At 39.0% G+C, this 22,508-nt stretch overlaps 1 protein-coding gene across 2 annotated transcripts; it reads left to right on the top strand.

The window, feature by feature from the left end:
• Nucleotides 1-15,007: 15,007 nt before the first annotated feature.
• On the top strand, nt 15,008-22,148 carry LOC141642935 (protein MALE DISCOVERER 1-like). Of its 2 annotated transcripts, none has more exons than XM_074451934.1 (13): nt 15,008-15,367; nt 15,591-16,000; nt 16,288-16,420; nt 16,591-16,662; nt 17,074-17,217; nt 17,301-17,423; nt 17,759-17,820; nt 18,193-18,627; nt 19,814-20,004; nt 20,382-20,514; nt 20,750-20,907; nt 21,007-21,180; nt 21,632-22,148. In XM_074451934.1, exons 2-13 carry the CDS (start codon nt 15,901-15,903, stop codon nt 21,881-21,883), a joined length of 1,977 nt encoding a protein of 658 aa, XP_074308035.1. In that variant the 5' UTR covers nt 15,008-15,367; nt 15,591-15,900; the 3' UTR covers nt 21,884-22,148. The 2 variants fall into 2 exon arrangements, with proteins under 2 accessions (XP_074308035.1, XP_074308036.1); XM_074451935.1 differs by having other exon boundaries at nt 15,020-15,367; nt 15,875-16,000.
• Nucleotides 22,149-22,508: the final 360 nt, after the last annotated feature.

The raw sequence follows: 22,508 nt of genomic DNA, 5'->3' as shown, positions 1-22,508 counted from the left end.
AACATACAAATGGTACAAAGCAATAAATATTACAATGACAGAAAAAATACAATAATGAAAATTACAATAAAATAAAATTACAATAATTACAATGGATTAGGCGATTTATGTCGAAAATACCTTTAAAACGGATAATTTGAGAAAAAGAATAAAAGAATAAAAGAATGAATTAACGAACAAATCAGTAGGCGATAATACAACTAATAGTTAGTTAAACGTAAACTAATAAACTAGGTCAAACAACAACGGAGTTCAGAGACAGAACTCAACCCGGAACAGGCGCAGCAGAACTACGTCCTTTGGAATAGGCGCAGCAGTTGCTGCGTCTGTTCCTGACCTGAATTCTGGCTGTGAAGCCGGAATTGCGTGTTGTTAATGCTCGTCGGTAAATTTAATGGTTAATTACGATATTTACTCGGATGAAAGTGATTAATAGGTTATTTACATATGATTGACGGTCATAAAAGCAATAAACATGGATGAGACGAATGTAAACGAATTAATACAAGATTAAGGATTAATTAACAAATTAATAAACTAAACAAATTAATTAGGTTAAACAAGTTATTAAAGACGAATTAATGATGGATATGATAAACAAGAGGTGAAAAATATATCAATGACGAATTCCAGAGACTCAATATTGATGAATCAAACCTCTAAAACCCGAATTTGATTTTAATGACAAAAACCCGCAAATATGAATTACTTGGGATTTAAGTCGGGATTTATGATGAATGAATGTTAATGATGAATAATAAATACATGTTGAATTAATATGTGATTTTAACAAAGAATTAACGAAAACAAAACGAAGTAAATAGAAGCAAACGAATTACAGAGGACAAAGGAAGAAGAAAGGAAGCAGGAACTGCGGCAGCCTCACGAAGAGGCGTAGCAGGAACTGCGCTCCTTCGAAGAGGCGCAGCAGTTGCTGCGTCCTTTCTCGACGGTTTGTCTTCTGGAAATCCGTAAAAAAGGTTTTAAAGCACGGTTTTAGAAATCGGTTTTAAGGAGGTGTTTTCGACATAAACCTTACATGATGAATACAAAAAGTAAATAACAATAATAAAATAGAGATTTACACCCTCAGACTTACATGTTTGACGAAACGAGATGAACCAAGTTTATGTTTAGTGATGCTCGACTCGAACTATAATGCAAATATGAAAGTGCCCTCGTAAGAGGAAAACGATTAAGATTAATTAAGTTGATTGATTGTGGAGTTGGTCAAATTGGTCGGTCATGCAAAACGAGGCTGGTACTCAGAAGGATCCGAGCTTACGTGGTTGAATGTTCAAGCACGTAGACGCCAAAAAGTAAGAACAAAGTCTAGAATGCAAAGGGAGAAGAGAAGGGCGGACACTCGCGTGAGAAATATGAGGAACGAAGGCTCCTATTTATACTAATCACACAACGGAAATATGGAAAGGAGAGAAAGATCCGGAAATAACCGACTTAGGTTAAACGCGGAAACTTGGACAAAAAGAAAACCTTGAGGAAGAGGCGCAGCAGGGCTGCGTCCCTTGAAAGAGGCGCAACACCTGCTGCGTCCTTTCCTCAGCGGGTTCCTCCTGCGCAAGAAAGCGCGTTTGACAGCCTGTCGTATTTTAGGCATAACTTTCTCTACAAGACTCGGATTAAGGTGATTTTGGTGGCGTTGGAAAGCTAAGAAAGAGATCTAGAACTTTCTGCGAAATAGACCCGACCCAAAAAAGTCGTTATGACCTCGTAAAATGGGCCTAAAGGTCAGGTTGTCATTTTAGCTAAATGAAATGCACATTTTGTAATGTAAACTTTAAGTTTAGCCCAAAAAAGTGACATGTGACTCAAAATGAGATATAATCATGACATTTTATGACATCCTAACCTTAGGTAGACAAGCCCATTGCTTTGACTCGGGATTTGACGGTTTTAGGAAATGAAGACGGTTTTTGACCCGGACTCCAAATGTACTCTAATTACTGCCAAAACGACCGTAATGACACCTAGATGACAACCATGAGGTAGACATTAATATTTGAGCAATCACTTGACGATAAACTTACGAACTGTCAGAAATCGTTCCGCGTACCAAACATGCGGCCCAATCATCACCGGGTGGTTTGCGAGAGGTGCAGAAATGAGGTGTCTACAGAGCCCCCACTTTGACTGAGGCTTGGACAAGGCAAAAGTCAAAGTATAGCCATCAGGTCAATCGAAGATTACAACCTGGCGACTATGCGACGCGAGGCGGCTCAAGGGGTCTGAGCCAAGGACCTGTCGTCGGGAACATTTTAGAGTCTGTCGACTATCAGGGAGGGTTGTTTAAAGTCCATTAGACTACGTAAGGAAGCTCGCCAGCCATAAGCAGAGACCATACCTGAGATACCCCTGGGTGAAACGGAACTGAAGACGCTTCGGCAAAACTCTTTGGTCTGAAGATTACTTGGTGTCTGAAGACATTAGGGGTCACAGGGATTCTGAAGAAACTTCTTAATGCTTCTGAAGGCTAACTTTGAAGGCTATCTCTCACTGAAGGACAACTCTCTCTAAAGGGAAGGCTGAAGGATAATTCTCTATAAAGGGAAGGCCGAAAGGATAATTCTCTCTAAAGGGAAGGCTGAAAGGGGACTTAACTGAAAAGGGGTTATTTGAAGGTTACTGAAAGGATCGACATATGAAGGATTATCTTGAAGGGATAAGGCTGAAGGAAGGATTATCCTGAAAGGGATATCTAAGGAATTATCTAAAGGGTATCTGAAGGTTATCTGAAGGGATAAGGCTGGAGGAAGGATTATCCTGAAAGGTTATCTAAAGGGTTGTCTGAAAGATTAAGGTAAGTTTCTGAAAGATCTGAAGGGTTTATCCTGAAAAGGGTTACCTAAAAGAGTTGAGTGTATGAACCTGGGCATATGAAAGGCTTGTATGAGAACTTAAAGGTTTGTGAACCTAAGAGGATTTGGGATCCTAGGGTTAAGTTTAGGAACTTACTGGGTTACTAATTCTTGTTTTGAACGCATGCACTTAAGCTTTCTGAGGTATGAGAACTCCAAAAGAAATTATGGGTTTATGAACCTAAGGTCGTTTGGTATGGGATCTTAAAGGTTTATGAACCTAAAGGAGGCCATTTTGGGATCTAAGAATCTAGGGGTAAGAATCCTAACTTTGGGGTTTACGAACCTAAGGAAGAAGGCTTGGGAACTTCTGGAGAGCGACACCTTTGCCGAACTCTATGAGGAAACAAAAATGTCAAGGGTAGCAGGACGTAAGCGGGAACTGCTGGGGAAGCTGCTTGGGTCGTCTTCAAACAAACTTCGATAAGTCTTGGGGTTGATGTTGATCTCCACGTATTGAGAGGGATGATTGTCTGTCGTGAACTCTCATTGGGGAACATAATCGGGAATTTATTTCCATGTCTTGAGAGAGATTATCTATCCGCTTACTCTCGCTTGGGGAAATATAATGAAGGCGTGTCGAAACACCTGTCGGGACATACTCGCTCGTTGTGACAAGCAAGGTCTTGGTAAAGTATTGCTTCTGATACTTACCTGCATGGTTAGTAGCCACACAAGAATGCAATCTAATACATGCACGTAAGCAATTATCACATGGACCTCAAATGAGGAAATACATGGGCTTGCAAAAGTTGTTTCTTTTATAGAAGTTATTTAAAACTTGTTCAAATAAATTTGTCGTTTGTAATGCGTTATGCATATTCAATGGGCTTTAGACATAGGACTTGTCATGACACAGATCTACTAGGACGCGACGCGAAATGTAGACTTAGGTTTGACTGACGCGACACTAACTTAGATTTGACGCGACACAGGGATGACTTTGACAGACTTTGTTTAAGTATGCGCAACCCCTAGCCAAGTGTGGGTGACAATGCGTATCAGTTCTAAAGGTATAAGAATTGCAAGAAAGATGGGGACTTATAAAAGCAAGGCATGAGCCATAGATCAGCTGTCTGCTTGGGCATCTTTCACCACCGTTTGCTGTAAAAGAGACCCCTCTTGAGGCACGATGACTTGGAGAATCGATCTAAGATCTTTGTCATTGTCCGGACCGAGTACTAGCTAGACTTAGAGGAATAAATGAAGGGTGGCATCTTGGAAGAGAAGCCCCCAGGATGAGAAGATGGCTCTGGAATTTTGGTAAAAAAGAGGTTGGGCGACAACAAGGAGCTCCCAGTATAGAGGTGTTGGTTGTGGAAGGGATGTTAATTGAGAGGGACGGTTGATAATTAAGGTTGAAAGTTTATGGTTGGCGTGATAATTGAAAGTTTATGGTTGGGATGGTTGATAGTTGAGGTTGGAAGTTGGAAGTGGGGATGGTTGTGTCCTTGAGGACTGCCTACGTATTCACGTGAAGTGAAATCAAACCAGATCGTAGTTCTGAGGTTTGGTTAATTTTGTTTGGGTGTTGTGGTTGTATCCTTCTTGTGTAAGGAAGGACTGCCTACGTATCCACCTGAAAAGGCGAAATCAAACCATGCTCGTAGTTCAAGTGTGTGCCTAAGCTATGTTGTTAGGGCCTTAAAGTGCAGGGGTCACAAGGGTGTATTCCTTTGGTGACTCGAAGAATTGATTTGAGAGAACTCTCTTTGATCATAGACCAAAGAGGTATAATTAAGTTTGTAAAAATTTCCTTGTCATGTGAGCACATTTAGTGGACCCTAAGGATGATATGGGTATGTCCCGTCCTAGGTAGCAAAGTATTTGAAGACTCCGTGTATGGGTCAAGGTGAAACTGGATTGGATATTTGGAATGTGGAGCTCGGTAATAAGAGGCTTTGATGAACAAATCTCTGGAACTTGATTTTGTGGAGTTAAGGCTTAATGGGATTATGGCTTGTAATGTGGCTTGGAAATGGAGTCTCTTGACTTGATGTAGCCTGAGCACATAATGGTAGGTTAAAATGACGTGGGTTCAAATTTCCATGTCTTGGCCCTAAAGGATGGATATATTTGACGAGTTTTAGAGGATTCTCAAAATTCCTAACTATCTCCTTGTAACGGTCTCCAGAAGGACTTAGGGTGTATAAAAGACTAAGTGAGGGTGCTAGCTGACCATCTTGATTGATGTCTTGATTCTATATAGACTTTAGTAGTATTCCGTATAGCATTTTGATTTCAGACTTGTTCTTGATTCAGACTCAAATTCCTAGTCTAGAATATATCTCGGATTTCTGCTCAGATTTTTGATCAGGTTTTGAAGGATAACGTTGTCTTTGGATATTGACTTGACTTGCTTGATTGAGCCTTCTTCTTTTGACTCATTTGTCTTGGATTACGGGCATAATTGCGGCCTTGGATATTGACCTCAGTTTCTCTTGATTGAGCCTTTGTCTTTCATCATGGCTCGTATCGTCTTGGATGGACTTGGGTCAGACTAGCACCTTTAGTGTGAAATGGGTTGGTCTTTAATAACACGGGTTGTTTATTGTGGGGAATGGGCTTGCCTTCCGTCATAGGTCGCTAACAAGGGAGATGGTCTAGATTCGTCCCAGAATCTCTTGAGATATGCTCGTCCTAAACTGGGGTATATTGTGGTTTCTATTGCCAGACATGGAATAGGTAAGAAAATAACACGGAGTTTCAGGTCCTCTACAACTTTGAACAGAACATCACATAAGTGCACTCACATTGACTGTCATGTGTTATTGTTGTCATTTTAAGAAAATGTCTCAAACCAATTCTTGTTGTCACAGGAAATGGGATGAAGGAAGAGATGTGGATTGAATATGTGGATTGAAAATTATACCTTTATTGAAATGAATAATAAATATATTTAATATAGACTCGAGAAGACATGTGATTCGTGGGACAGCCCCCAGGTTGTCACTAGAAATGGAAATGGACACAAAGAAAGATATTAGAACAAATATGAGATAGAAAGTCTAAGACTCGGACTCGGACTCGGACTTGATTTCAGATCTAGACTTGTAATCATCGGCCCATGCTTGAACATTTTCTCTTCCAGCAACTGGCTTTGACATCTGACTTTGAGCATTCACCCATTTGAGCACCTCGTCCTCATCATTGGGAACACTGGAAGGATAACAATCAAGAAGAGTTTCTTGATAAGTGGTATATCCATGAGGATTGCCTAAGTTGTCTTGTGAATTAAAAGTTGAGAGGGACAACTTCCCGCTTTCGATCATATCCTGAATGGCGTTTTTTAATTTGTAACATTTCTCTGTATCATGCCCTTTGCCTCTATGGTACTCGCAGTATGAGTTCTCGTCCCAGAACTTGGATTTCCTTTCTGGTTCGGGTGTAGGTCCTATAGGCTTCAACATTCGTCGCTCCATGAGTCTCTGAAGGGAATCGGTGTATGTAATACCAATGTTGGTAAATTTCTTAGGAGGCGTGCCCTTATTTTTGGAAGCCTTTGTAAATGACCTTGGAGGGTTGTTAGGTTTCTTTGACGAAGGATCCATGAGGATGCCTTTATTGATTTTGATTCCTCAATGATAAGAACTAAGAATAGATTGTCCATTTGTTGCTTTCTCCTTAGGACCGTCAAGTTGAGGGTTTGTCTGGACACTCTTCATTTTGAGAGATTGGGCATCAAGCTTCTTACCCATTTCGGCGAACTGGTTTTCTATGTTGGAAAGCCGGGAGTTTAGGCTATCAATAGCTTCCTCTATTTTGGAGAATTTGTTGTCGAAGGCCATGGAAAGCATGAGCATTCCATTTTGGATATCTTCATCTTCGAGGACATTTATTTCTTCACTAACATGTGGAGCGAGGAGGTGAGAGCAATCCAGGAAGGATTTTTCATCACGTTTAATGATATTGGACCCAAGAGGGTTGGTCTTCTTGGATTTCTTGGCGGAAGGTGGCACAGGAAGCTTGCCATCTTCGATCATATCCTGAATAATATGCTTTAGACAAAAGCATTCCTCCGTATCGTGTCCCCTACCTTGATGGTACTGACAATATGAATCGCCCTTCCATCTAGGGAATATCTTTTCAGGGTCTGGGGTTGGTCCGATTGGATGAAGTTTTCCCTGGGAAACCAGTCTTCGTAGAGCTACTTCATATGTGGTTCCGAGGTCAACGAATTCCCTATAAGCTCGTCCCAGCCTTCTGGGTGGAGTTTCCAAGAGGTTAACTCCCTTCTCTTCATTGGCCTTCTTAGATGGGTTAGTTGTGTTGAAGTTATGCCCTGGCCTTGGGGTATGAGAAGATGGTAAAGGTTTCATCATATCTATCTTGTCTTCCATATTGATGACACGAGCGCTCAAGTCTTCGATGGTGGCCTGAAGCTTAATGACTGCAGTACTTAGTCCCTCGACGACGACAGATAAACGTTCTTGAACACTTTCATTGGAAATTGCGGAATTCCTACCGAGAAGAAAATGATGCGCATTACAACTTGATTTGACATGGGATCACGCATACTGGAGCAACAAACAAAGGATACACGACGAGACGAGATGGCTAGACTCTTGACTTGTGAATCCAGGAAATGTCGTGAGTGACTTCTCGTGTTTGGATTCACGGTGTTTGATCTTGATTTTAGACTCGCGTGTTGACTCTGACAGAGTGACCCTAATATGATTGACTTTATTGACGGGATTGATGACACATGTTGATTCTGGACTCGAGGTTTGCTTATAGGTGTTAAGAAGACTATTGTAGTTCAGACTCAAATACGAGGCCCATTGAGACTCGTGTGTTGAGCCTCAAAACGTGTGACTCGATGTGTCGAAAATGATTAGACCCCTAACTGAATAAGGGTAGGGAGTCCAAAATGACGGCGTGACGCCTTAGGACTTGACTTGAAATTTGAAAAGACCCAAAATATAAAGGGAGACGAGTTTATGACTCGACGGAGTTTCGACTAGGACATAGTCGGTTTGAATTTTGACTCTAACTTAGCCCAATTGAATTTACACATTCACATCTACACGGTTTGAAAATCTATATTTTGGGGGTTTTTTTTTTGGACTTTTTTTTTTCGTTTTTTTTGGACCTTTTTTTTTGTTTTTTTTTGTTTTTTTTGTTTTGTATTTAGTTTTGAAATGGGTTTTAGGCCCGAAGTTTGACTCGACATTTGGACAGAGTTTAGGCTTATTTTGCGCTATTTTGAAAATATTTATATTTTGAAAAGGATTTTATTTTACAAAATGGTTTTGTTTACAAAATGGTGATCACGTATGATACAAACATATATACAGGCATTATAACGGGATGCTGAGTGCATTTAAAAGGGTTTTGGCTTAAAAGGGTGGGTTGCCATATCGAACGATCAAACCCGGGGTTTGTGGAGAGGCTCGTACCAAACAAGAGTAAGGCCGATTCCTAGTCCATTTCCTCGTGTAGTGAAAGTCCTTGATACAAACAAGAGTAAGTACCATGGTATGGATGACGTCAATCGCTATCCATCCTTAGGCCGAAATAAGAATTAGGACCGTTTAGACGGGACGATTGGTCGAAAGGGTTGGGTTGGGCCTAGGAAGGCCGAATGAAACGATCTAGGAAGACCGAGTTATGAAAACCGACAATTGCCTTGTACAAACTATTCCCTAACCTTGTTCAAGTTTCACCCTTGGCTACACGTAAGTGTATTATCCCCAGCGGAGTCGCCAAACTGTGGACAGCGGGGGCCCACGGGGGCGCTTGGGAAACAAGCGTTTGCATTTGTGGAGTCGCCACCAATTTTTATGGGAAATTGGAACCGTTCGAATATCTCGTGTCATGTCAAGACACAAAGTAGTGACATGAACACTAAGCAATCGTTACCCTTAGCATTCTATGTCTAGAATGACTCTCGTGGATGTCAATGAACACGAATGTTCACAGAGATTTGGAGTAAGGGGTGAGGGTACGTATTAGGAAGCTCTTTTGATCGAACACCTAATCCCGCCCGCCTCGATAGCGGCCTCTACTAATGATTAGGGAAGTTATTCGTACTTGATATATCGTCGATTATATGCATGCAATGCAACATCCAAGTTTTAATCCTAACATGTGAGAATTAGGCTAAGTCGGTTGACACATAATTTAACATGCAATTAATGTCGAAGCAGGATTTAATGTTCAATTACATGTGAAAACATACAAATGGTACAAAGCAATAAATATTACAATGACAGAAAAATTACAATAATGAAAATTACAATAAAATAAAAGTACAATAATTACAATGGATTAGGCGATTTATGTCGAAAATACCTTTAAAACGGATAATTTGAGAAAAAGAATAAAAGAATAAAAGAATAAAAGAATGAATTAACGAACAAATCAGTAGGCGATAATACAACTAATAGTTAGTTAAACGTAAACTAATAAACTAGGTCAAACAACAACGGAGTTCAGAGACAGAACTCAATCCGGAACAGGCGCAGCAGAACTGCGTCCTTTGGAATAGGCGCAGTAGTTGTTGCGTCTGTTCCTGACCTGAATTCTGGCTGTGAAGCCGGAATTGCGTGTTGTTAATGCTCGTCGGTAAATTTAATGGTTAATTACGATATTTACTCGGATGAAAGTGATTAATAGGTTATTTACATATGATTGACGGTCATAAAAGCAATAAACATGGATGAGACGAATGTAAACGAATTAATACAAGATTAAGGATTAATTAACAAATTAATAAACTAAACAAATTAATTAGGTTAAACAAGTTATTAAAGACGAATTAATGATGGATATGATAAACAAGAGGTGAAAAATATATCAATGACGAATTCCAGAGACTCAATATTGATGAATCGAACCTCTAAAACCCGAATTTGATTTTAATGACAAAAACCCGCAAATATGAATTACTTGGGATTTAAGTCGGGATTTATGATGAATGAATGTTAATGATGAATAATAAATACATGTGGAATTAATATGTGATTTTAACAAAGAATTAACGAAAACAAAACGAAGTAAATAGAAGCAAACGAATTACAGAGGACAAAGGAAGAAGAAAGGAAGCAGGAACTGCGGCAGCCTCACGAAGAGGCGTAGCAGGAACTGCGCTCCTTCGAAGAGGCGCAACAGTTGCTGCGTCCTTTCTCGACGGTTTGTCTTCTGGAAATCCGTAAAAAAGGTTTTAAAGCACGGTTTTAGAAATCGGTTTTAAGAAGGTGTTTTCGACATAAACCTTACATGATGAATACAAAAAGTAAATAACAATAATAAAATAGAGATTTACACCCTCAGACTTACATGTTTGACGAAACGAGATGAACCAAGTTTATGTTTAGTGATGCTCGACTCGAACTATAATGCAAATATGAAAGTGCCCTCGTAAGAGGAAAACGATTAAGATTAATTAAGTTGATTGATTGTGGAGTTGGTCAAATTGGTCGGTCATGCAAAACGAGGCTGGTCCTCAGAAGGATCCGAGCTTACGTGGTCGAATGTTCAAGCACGTAGACGCCAAAAAGTAAGAAAAAAGTCTAGAATGCAAAGGGAGAAGAGAAGGGCGGACACTCGCGTGAGAAATATGAGGAGCGAAGGCTCCTATTTATACTAATCACACGACGGAAATATGGAAAGGAGAGAAAGATCCGGAAATAACCGACTTAGGTTAAACGCGGAAACTTGGACAAAAAGAAAACCTTGAGGAAGAGGCGCAGCAGGGCTGCGTCCCTTGGAAGAGGCGCAGCACCTGCTGCGTCCTTTCCTCAGCGGGTTCCTCCTGCGCAAGAAAGCGCGTTTGACAGCCTGTCGTATTTTAGGCATAACTTTCTCTACAAGACTCGGATTAAGGTGATTTTGGTGGCGTTGGAAAGCTAAGAAAGAGATCTAGAACTTTCTGCGAAATAGGCCCGACCCAAAAAAGTCGTTATGACCTCGTAAAATGGGCCTAAAGGTCGGGTTGTCATTTTAGCTAAATGAAATGCACATTTTGTAATATAAACTTTAAGCTTAGCCCAAAAAAGTGACATGTGACTCAAAATGAGATATAATCATGACATTTTATGACATTCTAACCTTAGGTAGACAAGCCCATTGTTTTTACTCGGGATTTGACGGTTTTAGGAAATGAAGACGGTTTTTTACCCGGACTCCAAATGTACTCTAATTACTGCCAAAACGACCGTAATGACACCTAGATGACGACCATGAGGTAGACATTAATATTTGAGCAATCACTTGACGATAAACTTACGAACTGTCACAAATCGTTCCGCGTACCAAACATGCGGCCCAATCATCACCGGGTGGTTTGCGAGAGGTGCAGAAATGAGGTGTCTACAACCATGAAAGCATATTAATTTAAGCATGAATCATTCCCCATGTTGGTTTCCCCTAATTACCCATTAACCCTAGCTAGGTCACTACTCACTCATTATCATGTTGATCATGCTAGAAAGGTTGTCAATCATACCAACAAAAGGAAACATGATGAATAAATGAAAGTAATTAACAATAATTAAAAAGGGATTAAGAGAATTATACCTACTAATGATTCCAATAATAAAGCAAGGAATAAAAGAAGTACTTGATGCTTGATTGAGAGGTTGTCAATCTCCCAATAATAACCCAAATAATCTTCAATTACCCAAAATAAAGGATGAACAAAAGAGAGATTAAGGAAATAAAACTTGTATTAGAACTTGATTAATTGTTGATTACAATACTAAAGAGACATTTGATTGATATTAACTACTCTAATAATTGATAAGAAGAATATGCTCTTCTAATTAGACTAATGGGGTATTTATAGTGGAAATTAGGTGGATGCATTAGGGTTAACTAAGGGCTAAACTAGTAATTACACTTTTTAGATTGAGCAGGGAGAAGCCGATATTTTTCGAAAGAAGGGCTTCTTTCTTTGTAGCTTGGAGAAGACGAAATTTCGCTGTACTGGAATCCGTGCGTCTGGAGTCGGGACGGGCGGATTCAGGCAGGGGAAGACGGGCGTCTTCAGGGGAATCCGGGCATGGGATTATGCCAACATAGGGAATGACTGGGGCGGAGGAAATATATTTTCTTTTTGCAAGAAAATTAGATGCTTTTATTCATCCTTACTTGTATGAATCTCGTGTAATGATTGCACAACATATATAGCATTCTTACTTTTTAATGTATTATTTATTGATTTTAAATTGACAGGTCATTAATTTTTCATATTTAATCGCATTTTATTTTAATTTAAGAAAAGAAAAAAATTGAACAAGAAAATTAATGAAGATAATTGAGTAAAATCACAAAATGTATATTTCAATGAAAATATTTTCATAACAATAAAAGAAATGATTTAATTTATAAATTTTCTCAGATAATTTAAATGAATTATTTTATCACGAAACTAATAGTATCGATTTATAATTATTTTTTATACTTAATAAATATCTGTCAAGTCATTGTCAAATATATAATAATACCACTAATAAAACGTTTAACAATTTATAGTTTTTTTTTATTTATACCTCTTTTTAATTTATTATAATTAAAAAATTATATTTTAGAGTTTATGAAAAAGTTATATCATAATGAAAAGATAATTTAATGAAAAAAATGTCTTATTTGTTTCTTTATTTAACTGGATGTTTTTGGAGGGAAAACTTTTAAAAATGATTATTCTCTTAGTATATGGAGAAGTATATGGGGATTAGGGAATACGGAAAGAATGGATAAAAGGAGTACATCTTACAAAAGACTATCCTTTATACAACAAAATTATAGTATCCCTATCTATTTAATTGTTCCAAAATCTCATCACATATATTTCAATTAACCTGGCTCGGTGGGTGCCTGCAGCCAGCTCGCCCAAGCCGAGTCCGAGCCCAAGCCCTTAAGCCCAACCCGAGTCGTGCAACGTTCTAGACCTGGCAAATGGATCATTTGGATCGGCTTCGGGCTGGATCATTCTGGATCGGGGGATTTGAGTTCTGATTGTCTTATTTTTGGGTCGGGTCACTTCGGATCGGATCGTTTGAATCGGGCAATTTGGGTCGCTTTAGACATTTTGGGTCATGATGTTGCCTTAATTAAGTCATACAGGCCGGGTCATTATCAGGCCGGGTGTGACGATCCGCACACTCGAGCCCTTAGATTTATTTATGCTTATGTAATTTCATTTTCCTTGTACATTTGTAGTAAGTATTTTCTTAGTAGTTTTAGAATAGGTTTCCATAAATAGGTATATCGCTATTCTGAACTAAACTTTTAAATTCAATGTATCCTGCTACCAGGACCAAATAATCAAATTTCCCTCTTTGAGAGGTGCTAGTCAATGAAAAACCGCTTCTCATCCAAAAGCTTGTTGTTGCTTGTTGCTTGCTTTCAATAATCGTATTGCTTACTTTTATTGCATCCATGTATGTGGACTTGATGGTGAATGGGAAGCAAGCACGAGCCTTGATCGACTCGGGCGCCTCCCACAACTTTGTTACGAAAGAGGAAGCTGATCGGTTGGGGCTAGTTCTGCGGGATGCTAACAGCTGCCTAAAGCCGGTCAATGGGAAAATGAGACGCGTCCAAGGAGTGGCTAAGAAGGTCGCGGTCCAAGTGGGTGAGTGGGCAGGGGAGCTCGACTTCACCACCGTTCCGCTGGATGACTTCAAGTTAGTACTCGGGATGCGTTTCTTTTGAGAAAGCCTTGGTGGTATTGAAACCGAGTGACGGATCGATGCTACTAATGGGGTCTATCGTAGTGAATACGGTAGATGGCGACGAAGACAAGGGGCAGCATCGAATTTCGGCTATGAGGGTGATACCGATGCCGAAACAAGGGATGCGACCTTGGAGAATGCCTAAAGGTTCGGTGGAGCCGAGGGCGAACAAGACCCAGGCTAACTACGATGCTAAGTGGCCTGGGGGACGAAAGAAGAGTCTACCCCCTCACCGAGGAGTAGACAATGAGGGCAGAGATGCCCAAAGAAGTAGGCCTCGTACCATCAGGGGGCCGCGTCGATGTGCTGAATCGACGTCCTGGTTTGCGGGTCAGTCGACCCAAGAGAGAAGGCCTTGTACCATCAGGGGGCCGCGCCAAAATGCTGATTCGGCGTCCTGGAGAACTCACTTACCCTTGAATGCAGGTGTTGAAGTGACGAGAGACAAGATGAAGGTCCGTTGGAGCCGTGATTGGAGAAAGCCCGAAAGAGTTCTTTTTTCAAGCAAAGCGGCGGCAAAGTGGACTTTCCCGAGAGACAAGGAGCATGTGGTGGACTTGGAGAACATGATGTTCGGCAGCTTCTACGTCAAGGAACTCCAGCCTATCCTTGAAGGGACGAAGATGCCGATCATTGTTTGGGATGAAGCGCAGATTCAAGCCGAGTTGTACAAGCCAACCCCAACACCGCATGGACAAATCGAGCTCACCGAGGATGTCACACGGAAGCACCATTCAAGATTTTTGTGTTGCCGAGGGCGGCAACAGATTAGGTGGGGGAGAGTGTGACGATCCGCACACTCGAGCCCTTAGATTTATTTATGCTTATGTAATTTCATTTTCCTTGTACATTTGTAGTAAGTATTTTCTTAGTAGTTTTAGAATAGGTTTCCATAAATAGGTATATCGCTATTCGAACTAAACTTCAGTAAATTCAATGTATCCCGCTACCAGGACCAAATAATCAAATTTCCCTCTTTGAGAGGTGCTAGTCAATGAAAAACCGCTTCTCATCCAAAAGCTTGTTGTTGCTTGTTGCTTGCTTTCAATAATCGTATTGCTTACTTTTATTGCTTTCGTGTGCCGGACTTGATAATCGTGACTAGGATTCCCGACACACACCGACCCGAGACCCGAGTATCGTGCTAGTGGGCGATCCCTCACTAGTACGAAAATCCTTGTCGCTTGCATCTTGCCTTGAGACGGGCAAGGGTGCGCGCCACGGTCCGGCAAAAGTAGCGGACCGTGACACCGGGTCTCTTTGGGACACTTTCAGCTCATACAATAAGGGTCATTTTCGGATTTCAGGTCGAGTCAATTTTGCTAGGTCTACAAACGTTCCCACAGAACAAGTTCGGGCCGGGCCTGAGTCAAGGGAGTCCGACCAATTGCAAACCCGGCCCGTGGACCCAAGTTAGACATCGACAATAACAAAGAAAACATTTGAAGAGGCGATTATTAATTTACAAAATTTAAGTAAATAATAATCCCAAAATTAAGGGGGGAAAATAAACGAAAGGGAAAAGATGGAAGCTGGGATTACTACTGTTAGAGGGGGAGGAGAGAGAAACAAAAACATAGGAGAGAGAAGGGGAAAAAAAATCAAGAAAACAAAGACAGAAAGAAGACAAATTAGCCTCTTTTGATAATTCAACAAGGGCAGTAAAAAAAATTATTGATTTTTTAAAATTGTTTTCATTCTTACATTTTTTTTTTTTTTTTTTGTTGTTTCAATATTTTCATAAATTTCATATTAGAGGCAGCAGCTGAAAGTTTGATTCTTGGACACCCTCTTTTCCTCGTTATAATTCAGGTAAACCTTAATTCTGTGTCTTATCTTTTGATTATATTATTTTCATGCATTGCTTGCTTGTAAATGAAGTTTATTCTTTGATTCCCATGCTTTGGCAAATAATGTACTTTTGTTGCTATTTTTGAGTACCCTTTTGAATAATTTGAAGAGGGTTTGTTTTTGCTTTTGGTATTTTATTTGCATATTTGAGTTCTGATTATGTGTATCATCATTGTTGGTTTAGGGGTCAAATTGGTTAAGCTGCTTGCCACATTGTCAAACAAACAAGGCTTCTTTTTGCTATTATTTCCGGCCGACTGACTCGTAATTGATTGCTGAATTCAAGACAAGGGCTGTAACTTTGAATTATTGTGTAATTGTAATTCGTTTATGAAATTTGTGACGGCATTGCTGCCATTGTTTTGGTGGTGTTTTTTTTACTCTGTGACCGAAAGTCGGTCATTCAGGGTTTGTATAGAATCCTGGCGATTCTGCATAATATCGGTGTGTATCGGTGCTGCCTGTCAGGGAATGTGCATTGTGTGGAGCCAGCAATGAGGGGAAGATGGAGCTCATTTAATCTTCAGTTCATATGTTTTGTGGTTTTGATTCTTGGTTCAGGACTTCCAGTTACTTCTTCGCTCAATCTCGAGGGTATGTGAGAGCATAAAGGCATTCCTCCTGTCAAATTTATCGCTCCATTGACATTGATGGTCAAGTAATTCGAATATAACTAATATGTTATCACAAAATACAAATTTTACTTTTTATCTTCACTTATATAGGGAGAAACAATAGTCAAAGTAAACACTGGCCAACACAGTTGAATGCGGTCAATAAATTTGGAATTGAGGGAGCATCAATGAGCAGTTAATATAAACAAATAATTATTCTGTTTCATTCATAATGTTCATTTCCTTTTATTTTCTCAATCCGTGTAGGATCTATTTTGTTGAAATTCCGGGCTAACATAGAGTCAGATCCATCTAATTCTCTTGCGAATTGGAATTCAAATGATCATCTGCCTTGCCATTGGTTAGGTGTCCATTGCGTTGACGGGAAAGTGCAAATGTTGTAAGTTTCATACATTTTACATTAACAAACAATGGCCCAATTCGTCATGACTGTACTACTCTAGTTGTGTCATCTATGGAGCTTTGTATTCTGTAATGCTTAAATTGATGATAGAAGCAGAGAAATAAATTATAGCAGTTTATTTGAGTTTGTTTCATTTTCCGCTATAGAGATCTAAGTGGACTTTCGTTGGGAGGAACGCTGGCACCACAACTTGGGAACCTTGCGAATTTAAGAGCTCTGTGAGTATTATTTATTTATTTGTCAAATTACACAATTGGCATTTTTGCTAAAATGTTAAACTCTGATGTGTTTTTGTATTTCCTTAAAACATGATGAAACAATTACACAATTGGCATTTTTGCTAAAATGTTAAATTTTCCAAATGGCTCGCTAAAATGGCTATTATCTTTGTTGTGAAGTAAAGTCAGGCAACTTCCTCAAAACATTTCATTATAATTAATGCGGAAACAACCTCTTTGTGCTGTTAGCATAGGAGTCATGTAGTGTACATTTAACCGGCCAACCCCGCAATTTGTGGGAGCCCGCGAGGCACTGGGGTAATGGTGGTGTTAAAATTGGCCTAATTGTTTCGCCTTTTGCTGTCTTTCCTCTGTGAAGCTTTTGTGATTTCTTATGTTTATTTGAAACAGTGTATTACGCACAAACCGTCTATCTGGTGCCATCCCGATTGAATTTGAACATCTTACCCTCCTTGAGGTACTGGACTTGAGAGACAATAATTTGACCGGAATGATTCCATCAGAGATTGCAAAGCTAATATCATTGAAACAATTGTAAGTACTGGCATGCCATTGTCTGCCAACACATTTTTAGCTTCAAATCTACTAAAGTGATGAAAATTTATTTGTTGCTCTAGACTGCTTTGCAATAATAAGTTTGAAGGACCTATACCTCCAGAAGTCAAGGAGCTCAGCTGGCTGTCTGAGCTGCAATATGATGAATACCTTGGATCAGTTAATAATAGAAAATTTGGCCTCTGGTAATTATATACTCATTCCTGAGCATTTAACTATTTTCACATTTTCACACCTTGGATCAGTTGATGCATTTTCCCTTTTGTAAGTTTGAGTTTCAGATGTGTGGATGTTTACAAATGTTGAATAACTCTGTAATTTAGCTTTATTTATGTTGTATTAACTGATGCGCTGAACTAATATCTTAGTTAGTAACTAACTAACTACTACATAGAACTACAGAAGTCACCATTATCACAAATGCCTTAAATTTTTGCCATATTTATGTTTTGATTTTACCATAAACATATTTTTGTGATGTATTTTGCTTGAAGTCTGGCCTAATTGCTTTTATTTGCAGGCCTAATGGTGTATGTGACTCTGGTCTTCGTCCTCAAGACACCCCCTACAGTAATTTTGAAAGTATGTGTATACTACCTCACATCCCATTTATAATGCCAAGACATGACTTTGATGATCAAATGATGCTAACTTTTACCGCTACATTCTTACAATACGTAATAGCGATGGCTTTTTAGAAATTGATACTATGATAATAATTGTTTGGATTAAATTAAAAGGTGACAAATTTTACTCTAGATGCCTACATACATTTGAAGCAATTTAATGGGCAAAATCAAATCGGGACAATAAAAATTGGAAAGGACTAGTATACGTTATAACTTGTGATTTACAGTTTATATTCATTTTACTTTCTTCTCTGTTTGATCTAATATTCTATTTTTGACTTACGCTTCACTATGAATAAAAGCTATTGGCTTTGGCTATTTTCAGCTTCATATGACCCAATTCTGCTTGAAAAAGCGCATGCTGTTGCTGCTGTCACACGTCGTCAATTAGCCGAGCAATCCAGTAACATCGAAGTACCTGATAAAGGGAGCAATCCTGGATCCCAATTCCCTTCACAACCAATTTTCAGAGGTAGTGGGTCTTTTCCAGCTTCGGGCCCTGAGAAGGGCCCATTTAAGGCAGTCACATCAATGCCACAGGTAAACGAACCAGGCCAAACAACCCAAAAATCCCACTCCCAATCTGAAAAAGGAGGACTTTCACAGAAGGTATGGGTGTTTATCGCTGTTGCTCTTGGAGTTGCCTTCTTGCTTGCTACTGCTATTGCATTGTATTTCATGTGGAGAAGTCGCTGCACAAAAGCTATACGCCCCTATAAGACTGGCATTAGTGGACAATTGCAGAAAGCATTTGTTACTGGTAATTTTCTACTCTCTTATTTATCATATTTTTGAATATAAATTGTTGATTTGCTTTGCTCCACACTCCAAACCTGAATGACGCGTCATATGGGAGGAGTTTAACAACAAACGTGACATACAAGTATTCTTGTGTTGGGACTCTGTTCTTGTTTCATACATGCTTGTGCTGTATGGTTTTTATGTCTGGAAAATGATAAGGGTTTATCTAAATTTGGAAAAGCAAGACTAAAAAAAATCTGAAAGAGGTAACCTATATTGTAATCAGAGCCTGACTGATTTAAAGCAATATGTACTCGATTTGGTGTGTTGGTGTACCCGTAAAAAACCCGAACCTGAATTAGCGCGAGTCCATTTCAACATAAACTTATTTGACTTGAGTCAAAAGAAACTCATAAACACCTAAACTGATTTGACCCGAGTCTAAAGAAACTACCATCACACTATATGAATCAAATCATTAAACTTTGATTCAATTATAATATTTTGAGATACTCCGTATTCAACATGTTATTTTTGGAATGAATAATATTATTAATGTAAACCTGTCTCATTCACATCTGACCTAATAATGGTGTAGCTTGATCTCACCTGATCCTACCTACTGACTTGAACGGTACTTGATCTGAAGCACGAATCGATTAGTTTGAGTGGCCAGAATTTACTTGAGCCCAATCAATCCGAAATCAAAACAAAGACTTGGCTCGGAGACGCCGCACAAACTTAACCCGATTTGAAACTGAACAAATGACCCATTTTCTAAGTCTAAGTTTATCCACAACGTAATTAGCTAATGATGTTTGTTCATCTAGCATAGTCATACAAATGTGACCCAAATGACAATATCGTAAAAAATCCTGAAAAAGGGTTTATCCTTTAAGTAAAACAATATTCCTTTCGTAACCACTTATCTGTTAGCCTTTGTTTTTTTTGGTATAATAGGAGCCACAAGGGCCAATATGATATTAATGGGGTTTGAACCCAGGTCTTGAGTATCACCGCTCATGGCTTTACCAGCTAGATTTGTTAACCTTTGGTTAAAATCATCCTCCACATGATTGTTGATAGTATGAACGTCATTAACATTTAAATTTGGCATGCTCATTATCTATCTTTTTTTCATGCTTATTGTCTTTCATTCTATGCGGTGAGAGAATATCTTGAAATATTTGTCTTTTCAAGTACAGGTGTCCCCAAGCTAAATAGACCAGAACTAGAAACAGCGTGTGAAGACTTCAGCAATATTATTGCTGCTTTTGATATCTTCACAATCTACAAGGGAACTTTATCAAGTGGAGTAGAAATTGCAGTTGCATCAACGAGAATCACTTCTCCAGTTAATTGGTCAGCGGAAGCAGAATTAGCATACAGAAAAAAGGTTTGTAGGAGCCAAAGCTTGCGCAATGCTGTGGCTTAAAATATGCTCTTTCCATCTCATCTATTTTATCCATACTTGACTTTGGTGATCAAACTTGTCGACTTTAACTGATCCTTGCTTACAAATATACAATAGATACAACATTGTAAAAAGGATAAAATTGAAAATATTTGTTTCAATAAATCAAACATAACAAATTTTACTTTGAAACCTGACATATACTTGAATAAGTCGATGGTCAAACTTAAAATCGGTTGAACACCAAATTCAGAGGTGGACAGCAAATTTGGGACATGCTACAAATCGAAACATGATTTTTTTTGTTTTCAATTTCCTTAACGATGATATTCTATGTTTCTGACCTAGACATGCTACAGATTGAAACACTATCCCGAGTGAATCACAAGAATTTTATGAATCTTATTGGCTATTGTGAAGAGCAAGAACCATTTACTAGAATGATGGTGTTTGAATATGCCCCAAATGGCAACCTCTTTGAGCACCTTCATGGTAAATATCTACGTGCATGTCTTATAGTGAAGGCTATTTCGGTTTAATGAGAAGTTCTGAGCAAGTTTGTCCTACGATTAGTCATGGTAAGGTGTAGTTAGGACTCGAAGGTTCTGGTTGAGCCCTGAACCTTAAACGTCACCAGTCTCACTACATCTAATCATAACTTACAAAATGACCGTTTTATCCAGAACTTGTGGTTTTTCAGAAAGTTTTACAAGAGTTTGTTTTCCAGTTAACGAAGTTGAACATCTTGACTGGAAAGCTAGAGTAAGGGCAATAATGGGAGTAGCTTATTGTCTTCAATATATGCACCATGACCTTAATCCTCCAATTGTACATTCCAAGTTGAACTCAACTATGGTATATTTGACTGATGATTACGCTGCTAAGGTACACCATTCATCCTTGTTTTGTGCCAATTGAGCACCTGTATACTCAATCATGCTTACATTGTATGGCAATAATGTGTTTCTCTTATAATAAACCCAGATTGCCGAGATGCCATTTGAGGGTTTACCCAAAGTAAAGGACTCGGGGGAAGATGGATCACCCGTTAGATGTGCTGATCCTCGGGAAAATGTGTATGACTTTGGTATGTTGCTGCTTGAAATCATCACAGGAAGACTTCCTTACTCGGAAAAGGAAGGCTCCTTGATAGATTGGGTAATGTTTTCATTTGTACATCTTGATCTCCAAGACTCCAATCTTGCCTTCACGGCTTTTTACTTGTTTTGGAAATTTGGCATACCATGTTTTCAAAGAGAAATAAGTGACTTGTGAGAAATTCGATTTTCCATTCATACTTCCCTTTCATACAAACCATGTTAAGGAAACGATCAAAGTAATTCTCCACTAAACACTCGAACAAGGCCTAAATGACCTTCTCTGACTAAATCCATTTACCCACAATGCCAGAGGAAAAGAGGTAAGGAGTTAAGGACTGAGGAGAATACTCAACCCAAGTAAAATTTTAAGAATGTCCAAAATTTTCAATTAAAAAAAAGATTCATAAAAATTGTCCGTCATCCTCACTTAGTTTGAAGTTGTCTTTTCTGATTTCGATATTGTACACACCATTGGTGATTTGATGATTTTATGCTTGTCCATCTTGTAGGCTTCACTGTATTTGAAGGAGAAGAACAAAGACCTGATTGACCCAATACTCAAGTCCGTCAAAACTAATGAGCTCGACATCATATGTGACATCATTCAACGATGTATCAACCCCGATCCCATGCAGAGACCTACAATCCAGGCGCTGACTTCGAGATTAAGGGAAGTGATTTCGTTAGCGCCTGAAGCTGCTGTACCGCGACTCTCTCCCCTATGGTGGGCTGAACTAGAAATATTATCTGAGGCAGCTTGATTTGGGCGTAAGCCCATTTTGTATGTTGTCGATCATACTTAAGAAGAGTACAGTAGCACACCCTTACATTATCCTGATTCCTGTCTAGGTTGAATTCGACACAACTCCGCCTTTCCTCATCTGTAATTACCTGTGAAGATTTATAGGGAGTATTTTCACCACTTGGTTAGAATCTGATGTTTCTTTGAGTTGGAGCTATAGTTTTTGTTTATAAATACTCCCTCCATTTCAATTTTAAACTAATATATTGTACATGTCCAATAAATAGGTCAATTTTAAGAAATAGGGAGGAAATACTATTGTTGTTCTGACTTAGAAATCTAAGTCACATAGCACTTTAGTGGGAACTATACCTGTCAAATGGGTTAAACGGGCGGGTTACGGGTTCAGGTAAAATATGGGTCGGGTCTATTTTAGGTTTGAAAAATACGGGTTTATACGGGTTTTGGGTCGGGCTTAGGGTCAGAACGGGTCAAAGTAACGCCTTTTTTAAAAAAAATATTCTTTAATTCTACTTATACACACATAATTATTCTTAAATTTTTATTATTATATAGTTTAATATATGATATTAGTAAGATTAAACATTTTTTGCTTAATATTCTCAATATCACACCGTTATACG

Source organism: Silene latifolia, chromosome 2, assembly GCF_048544455.1.
Source record: "Silene latifolia isolate original U9 population chromosome 2, ASM4854445v1, whole genome shotgun sequence".
NCBI classification, from domain to species: Eukaryota; Viridiplantae; Streptophyta; class Magnoliopsida; order Caryophyllales; family Caryophyllaceae; genus Silene; species Silene latifolia.
The sequence above is the reverse complement of the archived record's forward strand: the minus strand, read 5'-3'. Positions and strand labels throughout refer to the sequence as shown.